This window comes from Atta colombica, unplaced genomic scaffold (assembly GCF_001594045.1).
Source record: "Atta colombica isolate Treedump-2 unplaced genomic scaffold, Acol1.0 scaffold4, whole genome shotgun sequence".
Lineage (NCBI taxonomy): Eukaryota > Metazoa > Arthropoda > Insecta > Hymenoptera > Formicidae > Atta > Atta colombica.
In genome coordinates, this window is record NW_017259508.1 from 20,331 (window position 1) to 31,755 (window position 11,425).

The 11,425-nt window shown below is 32.6% G+C and overlaps 1 protein-coding gene across 1 annotated transcript in view; it reads left to right on the forward strand.

The window, feature by feature from the left end:
• The window catches only part of LOC108691112 (lachesin-like), a gene marked incomplete at its 5' end in the record, with an annotated part of 59,145 nt that overhangs the window by 16,821 nt on the left and 30,899 nt on the right, over positions 1 to 11,425 (forward strand). Inside the window, 2 exons of the mRNA XM_018198761.1 lie at positions 8,510 to 8,659; positions 9,162 to 9,312. Of these exons, the coding sequence (XP_018054250.1) occupies positions 8,510 to 8,659; positions 9,162 to 9,312 (301 nt within the window). The remainder of the gene's footprint in view (positions 1 to 8,509; positions 8,660 to 9,161; positions 9,313 to 11,425) is intronic.

Consider the following 11,425-nt stretch of genomic DNA (forward strand, 5'->3'; position numbering starts at 1 on the left):
AACGCCACGAACTTTTTCCAATACCTAATATATATATACATATATGTATGTTTATTTTTATTGGGAGGGGATTTATGATTAAAGCGGAAAGAATGACAGGCCGACTTACTATTAGCTGGTTGGTCCATGAGATCTCGAGTAGATGTAGATTGGAATGAACGTGCAGGCCCGCTGTCCACGGAAGAACACCAGGAGGGCCAGTCGCAGTGGCCAGTGATTTATTGGGTAGTCTCAATAATGATGGATGCCCACAATTTTATGCACTAACAATATGCGAATTGGCGTGAATTTACTGGGGTTCAGCGCGGGTTTTTACTGATCGAGGTGGTACTAATTGACGTGAACTGATTTGGTACTAAGCGAATTACTGTAGGCTGATTTCGTACTAACGCTCTGTGCTTCCGCGGGACCTCTATTTACATCCTGAAAAAAGGGCATAATGCTTTTTGTCTATGTGCAATAGTTAATTGCAATGTCACGCGAGATTTACGATTTTTATAGCGTCCTATCGTAATCTAAAGTGCATCGTTAGAGGAATTTCGAGAAGAAAAGGAATAATTTACGTTTTTCTTTAAAGAGATAAGATTGCTCCAGACTAATTCTGTTATTCTCATGGAAAATATGGCTAGGTAAACAGATGGCTAGGTTACCGTATGCAACTAGTTTTGCGTGCAAAGCAACCATTGTCATTTGCGAATTCGATCTTAGATAACGTTACCGTGGGAAGTTATCCTATGCGTTTTATGATTTTTTTAGGCGCGACATGGCGCCTGTTTCCATAAAAAATTGGTCAATCTGGGACGACAAAACTTGGATTTTTACTATTGCGTGATTTCGGTGCATTTATTAGTATCTTTTGCAATCTTGTCATTTTTCGAGCCTGCATTAAGGTTGTTACTCCTTCCGAGTTGACTGACGAGTTCGCGGAACTTGTCCCTCTTTCCAGTTCTGTCAAACCGTTATCAAAGGACTCGAATCTCATAGACGCCAACCATAGTCACGACGAAGAGCTGATTCTTTCGAAAGAAAAAAATCGTGGCGTCTGTAGAACGTAACAGAATTATGATATTAATAAGAAATGAAAACACTTCCCCGATGATCTCTGGCTATTAGGTAGAATTACGGAAACATCCAAGATCGGATGAACTAATGCGCATAGTCTCTATAAAAACTAGTCATGAATTAACCAAGCGAGCATTAACTAAAATATGCGTTTTTCCCATCGATGACAATAGGCAGGCATAACATGCAACTTAGTTCTATCACAAGACTACAAGATTGTTTACTCTTGTAAGACAATATATTATTATTACAAGTTAGCGATAAGATTAGTATTAAGATTTATTATTGCAACTTAAGGATCATTCCACAATGTAACGATTTCACCATAAATTATGTACAAGAATATTATTATTACTCCCTGTCAGTTAGAGAAAGGTGATTTATCTTTTATGTAACTATCTAAGCTAAAATCATATTATTGACATTTATTTCTTACATGTTTAACTTGCATTATAAAACAATATTGTATTTATTAATATTTCAAAAATTAGACTTTCCAAAGGAAGATGGCTCCGTTATTGGGAGCTCTCCCATTACAATACGTCGTTGTACCGTTGCTAGCAAGTATGCAATGAAGCATACAATGTTTCGAATACATTAGCATTTACTTCTACCCATCCGCATATAAGACGATCGAGTAAGATCGCAACAGATTCTTCAGAAAACTGTTATCCTTCATGATTACATTCGAAATGCCGTTTCATCTTACTATTGAATAGCCTTTTCAAATAGTTGACAGTGCCCATTTTGAATAATTGATATAAACTTCCTACTTGCCTCAGTTGGTTACAACACCCGGTTTGCACGCACGCACGCACGCACACACACGTCACATTCTTCCCATATGAACTTTTATCCACACGTACGCAAAATCTTTCTCACGTCCTCGCCGTAAATTCTCCGCTATTGCGAAATCTCAATGTTTAAATGATAATAACTCTGCAAAAAAAAATCGTAGAGACCTGAGACATCACGAGTTCTCGTCTTGGAAGATCCTGTCAAACGAGCCCTCACTTGAATCTACGTACAATTTAAGATTTTTCCGCCCCCCTTCAAAAATACCTCTTTTAATACCCTTCCCCTAAGTATATGTTCTCAGCATACGTGTATCGCGAGAGCATCAGTGCGCGAGAATTGCCTGTGTTTCCGGCGAGATTTGCAAGTCTCGTTACTGTTCGCAATATAGTTTCTTTCAAACTGTGAGAAACCACTCGATGTTGTACTAAGTGCGAATTACCTATGCACGCATCTTACCGAGTTATCAGTTATCAGTCTACAAACTTCGCCTATCGCGCGCTTTGAATAAATCTTCAATTCGACTCAACAATAAAATTTAAATTCTTACAACGAAGAGAATCGTTGTAATTACACACCGCTTTGGCGAGTGAGCCTTTCTGACAAGGTGACATTATCGTCATAAATACACAACTAAGAGACATATTTTTTTATGTGCTAACTCTTAAACATGAGTTAGCACATAAAAAAATATGTCTCTTAGTTGTGTATTTATGACGATAATGTCACCTTGTCAGAAAGGCTCGCTCGCCAAAACACCACTTTAAAAAAACGATATTTTCCTTTCAAATATCATTGGAAATATAAAAGATAAAAAAAAATTTTTGAAACTGAAATTTTTGAAATTTTTGAAATTGTACAGTTTCAAGAGTAATTTAAAGTTATAAAGAAAAACTGTTCGATAAGTTTCACTATTTTCAGAAAATCATTAGCTATATTTTATAACTCGGAATCTTCTATTGTTCTTCTAATTACAAATTTCGTAATTTTTCTCGAAACATTTGGGAGCTTTTTGAATATTGATATCCAATTGTGAAATGCTTTAAATATAGGATTTAAATTTCCTATTTCTTCTTGAGCTTGTAAAGCCTTTATAGATCGATATCATGAATGATTCAATAGCTGCAGAATTTATCATGTATAAATTTGGAGCTATAAAATAATTATTCTATACGATTTCCACCTGAAAATGTAATTGTTCTTCCCATCGTCTTAATTGACATTCAGATGAAACTCTTCTAAATTTATTTTGCACTGATTTTAGTCTACGATTCCTTTTGTTTTTATATTTTTCATTGTCTCAATTCCGCCAATACTCAACAGCTCGTCTTTTATAAGAACTGTCAAAGTCTACGTCATCATTTGAACATTGAGAATGAGAATTTAAATTATCTTCATTCCATGCTTGTTCATCAATTATTTCAGAATTATGTAGTTTATAAAGTTCTTGATAATCGATATTGGTTTCTTCTATTATTTCCAACTCATTGTAGTGAAAAATGCTATAATTTTTGTATATTTTCATTTAATTCTATTTCTGCTTCGGTTACTAGTGTTTCCGTTAGATATATTGAATTTATAAATTCTAATAAAAGTCTAACAACATTAAGCGAATTGATAATCATTTTCAAAGATTAAACGTGGCTTTGAATCATAATATAAAAACAATTTAACAAATTGCACAGATATGATTATGACAAAATTACTGCATTAACTGAACGTAAAACTGTTACGTGAATATTCTTATACTGTCCATTTGTTATATTTATCTTGAATGTATACAGAAACTTATATCATAAATTACCGCTCAATTATTATCTAATCACTTATTATCAATGGGCGCATTCAGCAGTAAAGAGCGCTATGAAACTATCCGCTGAATAGTGTATTTTCTGCATCCTTCAACATGTTGCGGGAGTGGACGTCATCCTATTGCGGAAAATTTTTTTTATAAACTTCGGTTCGACAATATCTTCGTTCAGTCGAGTCACAATTTACAACTGTCAAGACCAAGCAGCATTTCAACACATTTCAGTCGATCCATGTCTTCTCCAAGTAGCCTCTCAATGAACTGCACTCTTTCTACTCCGTGTCCACATTCGAACAAGATCTTCGCCATTGTCTAATCCGATTGCTGCTGGTTCATTTATGGAATTAGATATCGATGTCAATAATAGTAATTCTAATTGCACGTTAGAAAATGAATATTTAAACGATAGGCTGAGTTCAGCAGAAATGTCAGATTCAGTTTCTGTACATTGTACTCCATTAAAAAGTGGCCAAAAAAGGCAAAATTTAAAGAAGATTTACATGTGAGAAAAAAATTGATTGCAATTGAGAAGGAAACAATTTTAAAAGCGATGTAACAGTTAACAAAAAGAAAATAATTCGATTCAAAAAGAAAGAAATGAAATTTTAAAACAATTTCTTACGAAAATGTAACGTTATTAAAAAAATATTATTAATGTTATTATGTAATGTTATTAATAATAAATTTTCATTTTTGCATACATATGTTTGTTTATTTTGACTTACTTTTGTACTTTATTTACTTTGAATATTTTAACCCTATTTTCATTACTTTATATATATTTAATTTACAAATTATTTATAATATAACTTCTTTTTCAATTGTTTCCCAAGTCACAGATAGATCTTCAGATTGATGACGATTACTTATGTATATGATGCATGGATAACGTATATATGGAAGCATTAATAATTAATTCTCGAATATGTCATAATGTAACTTTATTACACATGGCTAAATTTGTAAAAAAATAATCTTTAATTTTGATTTAAAAAATTGAAAATTTAAGAAAATTATAGGTATTTTGTTAAACAAAAAAATTAAAAAAATTTTTTTTCTTTAATTTATAATTTTAATTTATAATTTTAAAGTATTCTTGAAACCGTACAACTTTTGTTTAAAATTTTTTTTTTATCTTTTATACTTCCATGATATTCGGTTCGAAAGAATACCGTTTTTTTTCAAAGGGGTGTTTCACCCTTTAAACACACGTATAAAAAAATATATTTCCTTTAGATTTTTGTGTTTTACAATATATTTTATGGAGAATCAAATCGATTCCAGTTGGAAAACTTCCCTTGTTAGTAGACATATACAGTATGTTCCCCATAATTAATGGTTCGCTCGATTTTTCAGATACTTCCGATAGTTAAAAAAAAGATTAAATGGTGAGTATTCATCTGTTTTATGTAGTTATAACAAGCGATAAAAAAAATTTTTAAAGTTTTCTTTTTTAAAAAGAAATGAAATTTAACTTAAATTTTTTAAATAGCATCATACAATTTTTTTTCATGATATTGTAGAATTCTTTAAAATTCAAGTCATTGTCGAAATGTTACTTTTATTGATTTTATTGCATATTTTATTAAATAAGTACATGTACGTATGTGTGTATGTATGTTCTGTATTATATTCAGAGATTTTTAATACTGCTATTACAAATAATATTACAAATTTGATATTAAATATGAATAAAATCAATAGAACATTAATAATAGTGACATTTCAATAGTGATTTAAATTTGTCTTGAAGGTTCCTACCTTCATGAAAATCTTAAAAAAAATGGTATGTTATTGTTTAGAAAATTTAAGATGGCTTTGATTTTTTATAAAAAAAATTTTTTTTAATTTTTTTATTTCATGTTGTAGCTTGTAAACAAATAAATATACACCTTATAATTTTTTTTTTAACTATCGAAAGTATCTGAAAAATCGTTCGAACCGTTACGCTAAATATTCTGTATATGATTTTATATGATTTTTTGAGGGAACTATCCATTATTTTGATTTGAAAATCCCAGCGATCTAAAGGTTAATCAATTTTTAAAATTTAAATTTTCAAAATAATAACGATTGAAATAATACATAAAACATAATATTGATATTTCTGAGTTATATAAAGTTATTTTGATGAAATTGAAGCTAAAACGAATAAAAAAAAATCCGCGATAGATAATCCGCGATGCGCATAATTTCTGTAGAAAATGCTCATGAAAACCTCAAGAGAATTATTAAATAAAAAAAAAGGTAAAATTTCAATTTTTTTTTTCTTAATTCTACTACCAATCAAGGGCAATGTCTCAGATAGTAGAGATGAATTCAAAATTCTCGAATAATAGATGCTGTACGGCACTATTACAATATTGATAAGATAATTAAGTGTTACTATCTTAGTTACTATAGTTGTTTAGTCGCGTTAAAGCGAACTGTTATTGAAGTCTGGGAGAATAGGAATGAATCCTCCCTCAATTACATTTATTGTTATTGCCGTTTTATTATCGATTTTCTCATGTCGGAAATTAAAATCGTAAAATTATTTTTTTGCATTTGAAGATTTCCTTTTTTTTTTCTTATAGAAATTGATCCGTGTGTGCGCGAATATAAATAACTATTACGTAAAATGTGAATTTTCTTTTTTCATCCGATATCTAATTCAAACGTAGTCATCATTAATAAAGAATTAGATATGATCTTGTTTAGAAAAATCCTAGATGCTTATCGATATTTCCGAGAACGGTGATCATGATTCCGAAGATTATTAGGTGTACAATTTTGCTTCCGCCGTTTTTTTTCCGAAATTCGAGGCTTTATTGTAAAAAACTGGTTATACATTTATGATTCAAAATATTGTCCATCGCTGGTCACTACTTTCTCCCATCTTTCGGATAGCGTACGAATCCCGCGTCGAAAAAACTGGTCATCTGTTGAGGCTATCCACGAATCGATCCAATTTTTTACTTCTTCATAAGACTGGAAGTGCGGGTCAGCCAGGCCGTGTGCCATTGATCGAAACAAGTGATAGGCAGAGGGAACAACGTCTGGAGAATACAGCGGGTGGGATAGGACTTCCCATTTCAACGTTTCCAAGTATGTCTTGATCACTTTCGCAACATGGGATCGCGCATTGTCATGCTGCAAAATCACTTTATCGTGTCTCTCGTTGTATTACGGCCGTTTGTCTTTCAATGCTCAAACGCATCAATTGCGTTCGATACCGATCGCCTGTGATTGTTTCAGTCAGTTTTAACAATTCATAATACACTACGCCGAGCTGGTCCCACCAAATACAGAGCATGACCTTGGAGCCGTGAATATTCGGTTTGGCCGTCGACGAAGAAGCAGGCCGGGAACTTCCCATGATTTTCTGCGCTTGGGATTATCGTAATGAACTCATTTTTCGTCCCCAGTCACAATGATGCAGAAATCCCTTCCGTCTTTGCCTTTCAAGCAGCTGTTCACAAGCAAACAAACGCCGTTCAACCTCTCTCGGCTTCAATTCACGGCACCCAATTTCCTTGCTTCTGAATCATTCCCATGGCTTTGAGGCGTTTTGAAATGGCTTGTTGAATTACTCCCAATGATCGTGCCAATTTTTCTTGATTTTGACACGAGTCTTGCTCAAGTAATGCCTTCAATTCTGCATCTTCGAAAACCTTCTCTCTTCCCCCGCTATGCCGGTCTTCGACGTTAAAATCACCGTTCTTGAAGCGTTGAAACCACTCACGACACGTTCTTTCACTAATAGCGGCCTCACCATAAAAGTATTTGAAAGCATTCGATGAGCCTCAGTCGCAGATTTCTTCATATTGAAGCAAAAAATTAAAACCTCCCGCAAATGACGAGAATTTGGCTCGTAAACTGACATTTTCAATGGAGAATAACTTTACGATGCAGACACAAATCGATTAATGTTTCTATGGGGTTATGTTGACAGATGCCCAAGTTTATTGTATGACGTTTATGATCTATTTATAATATTTCGACCACCACTTACCGCTAAGGCCATCTATAGGAAAACGGCGGAAGCAAAGTTGTACACCTAATAAATTGGAGACAAAAAGAAAGTAACTGGAATGAGAGCAAATTTGTGGTGGTTCGAGACAGCTAAAAACTTTCTGAATCAGTATTTTTCGCGAATATATAGATTGAGTGTATGAATATAATATACGAACAGGGGCAACAAACAAGCAATTTCGTTGAAATAAATTCCTCTTTGTAAACTGACCTCGAAGATGAACGTGAGAGCAAAGTCACAATCGAGAGTTCCTTGTATAGTATCTTGATTTGTATATTATATAGAAATCAAGAGAGAGAGAGAGAGAGAGAGAGAGAGAGAAAAGAGCTATGTCGCGTAAATTGCAGCATATTCTCGCATTCACGTTTGAGTCTCTCGAGTTACCAGAACTGATCGAAGTAACTGCCTGCATCTTGTTTGTGCGATCATCCTTGAAGCGAGGTATCCTTGAATTCATAGCGTGACCGTGTAATCGCACTATTTGCAAGGGATTTATTTTATATGTTCACTTTTTTGATGTCTATAGAAGTGCTTTCTTTACGGAGAGCTTATTTACGATCGGTGGTCTCTATAATTTAAGCGTATGTCTTTTCATTTTTATTTCTCTCAGTTCGCCAGTCAAGTTATTGTCTGATACTGACATGTTTCCGTATTGAGTGAACTTTCGCTTCCTGTTGCTCCTTAATCGGAATGTAGTAATCATAATCTAATAGAGTTCTGTTGTTTCTTGCTTTATTGTTTGCTCATTGTTTGAAATGAACGATGGAAAGGAAACGGGATTGCGATCGATCGTTTTTTTGTGTAAAATATTTCTATTATGTACACAGGTGGTAGCACTTTCGAGAAGCACGATCACTACAACGGTTCACTGCTGCATTTCTATCGTGTCGAGAGGCGGCAAATGGGGGCGTATCTCTGCATCGCTAGCAACGACGTGCCGCCAGCAGTTAGCAAACGGGTGACGCTCGCTGTGAATTGTAAGCTCCGTTCGCACGTTCTCCAATCCGTTCCAATCTGATTCACAAATTATAATTATGGAAAGTAATTTGCCAATATTTTTCATATACCATAGTCAAGATTCGAAAGAGAAAACAGTTAAGGGAAGCTTCAAGATAAATTTACAAAATGAAGAAAATGAAAATTTGATTTATTTCACTACAATAATTTAACAAAAATGGAACTCCTAATTTCTTTCCCTACAATTTCTAAAATAGGTTCGAATACTTATTCTGGATATAATATTAGTTTCAAAAGCTACTATTTTGCGCTGCGAAAACTCGTATTTAAGCTTCAATTATGCAATGCAAATAAAAAGAAATTTTTTGCCAAAAAAAAACTTGATTTCGTGCATAATCAGAAAAGAATTAAATTTTCATTTCCTTCTTAAAACAAACTCTATCTTTAAGATCTTACTTCCTTCGTACATACATTTGTGAAAAGCTTCTGCTCTCATTTCCTAAATTTATTTTATTTCCATAGTCGCACCCGTCGTAAAAGCACCTAATCAGTTATTGGGCGCTCCTTTGGGTACAGACGTGCAGCTTGAATGCTATGTCGAAGCGTTTCCGAATACGATCAATTATTGGGTAAAGAATCAACGAGGCACGGAAGACGAAATGTTATTGGAAGGGTAAGTTCTCCTTCGTCATTTTCTTAAAGGAATAATCATACGTGATAATATAGCTTAAGATATCAAGTACTCATACGGAACCGAATGCTATTACAATATTGCTGGATGTTGTAAAGTTACAATATTGCTAGAATATTTTGTGTTCTATGAGATAACCATAAAAGAATTATGGTCAGTTTCTTATGCAAATTAAGATCCTGAGTCGTTGAGGTATAGGTAATGGATATGATTGTATGGCATTCAAAAAGGATTAAAAAATTTCATAGGCATAACCTTTACATCTAATAATGATTCCCTGTAATGATTTTCCTAAGTGTTAGAGATGTCCAAAATTTGCTATTATACGTGATGTGACGATAAATTTCGGTAAATTTTATGAGAAAATAGACACAACTTAATTGATATACAACTTAATTAATATACAAATGATCCTTATTGTTCTTCAAAGTAATTCCCCCTTAAAGACGATATATATTTTTGACAACATTCATATAACTTGTGAAAACTTAATAAAAATACATTTTTGAATATCATCTTAAGTTTTGTTATCAGTTCTAATAGAACGAATAGTATGCAGAAATCATAATAACATCATAAAGACATCATGATCTTATTTGTTATAAGTTTATTTTGAAATACCAAATATCATTATAATACAGGCCGACAAAATTTAGGGGGAGATCTTGTGCTTTGAATTTTGAAATATAAAACCAAATAATTCGAAAGAAAAAAGTCGTAAAAAATATCTGATAATTTATACTTATAGCTGTATGTTTTTAGTTTAAATTCTTTTTCGAAAAACTAATTTCTGACTATTTGTTCAGAAATTATCGAATTTAAACTTTCAAAACAGCTCGCGCATTACTTATAGTGCATGATGTTCTCTTGAGTCTGATCATCGAATACAGGAGCTTGTTTAATTGTTTTTAATTAACTGATTTCAAGCCTGAAATAAAAAATATCACAATTCAAAATGGTGGATCCAAGAGGAAGAATTTTAAAAAATACATACATGAAAATCAATATTTGGTGATTTTGTAAGTCTCTGATTACTTATATTGTAATTGTTGAATTGAAAATAGCAGATCCATTGACAATGAATAATAAGTAAATGTACATTGATGTACATTTGTAAGTAAATGTACTTAATGATGATTTTACTGTTATCCATCCTGTATCACGTGGAGATATTACCTTATTATAATAAGTCCATAAATAATCAAAGTAATTTCCATACAAGATCAAGCAAGTACGCTAGCCGCGATATAGCTTCGAATGGGTGATCGCTTGAAAACATCATAAAATTAATTTATTAATTCAGGGAAAAACATTTTTGTTACATAATAGTTACTATTCACCAAATTATAGTTGACCAATAGTTACTATTATTCAATAATATCATTGGTTCCCAATCGTATTTTTTTATAACGAATGTGTATACGTATGCTTAACGGAGATTCAGAATGATAAACAGAGCAATAATCAATGGGTGCTCGATCTTAAGAGGTGGTGCTGCAATATTAAATAAAAACAAATATATTCATATTTGAGTGAGATGGAATGATAATGTAAGCCACTGAATTAAAGATCAATATTTGATATTTGGAATTAAAAAGTCTGTACTATCGACAAATTTGATCATCACTCCAGCATCCTTTTAATTTAAAGATGATTTTTACCAAAGATGGATCTGAAAGTTATCATTCATTTTTCGTGTATCAAACTTTGTAGGATAATGTCCTCGTTTTTGTGGTTCTTTTCCATGCTGTTTGTTAAACAGCATGGAAAAGAACCACAAAAACGATCAACAAAATTGATCAACGAGATTGAAAAAAGCCGGAATGTCCATTTTCAAGTTTCTCTCTGCTTTTATAAAATTTTCGCAAGCGAAACGAATGTTGTCAGAAGTATATTGTCTCTAGAAGAGATTATCTTGTAGAATAATAAATTTGTCCTACAAATTTATTGTATATTAATTACATTTGTATATTAATTAAGTGATGTTTATTTTCTTATAACATTCACCGAAACTTTTTGTCGCCATGTATCATATATCGGTCTTATTTGATTTCTCTACATTCAGGGCATTCCTCCCGATGACGGTGAGTATATA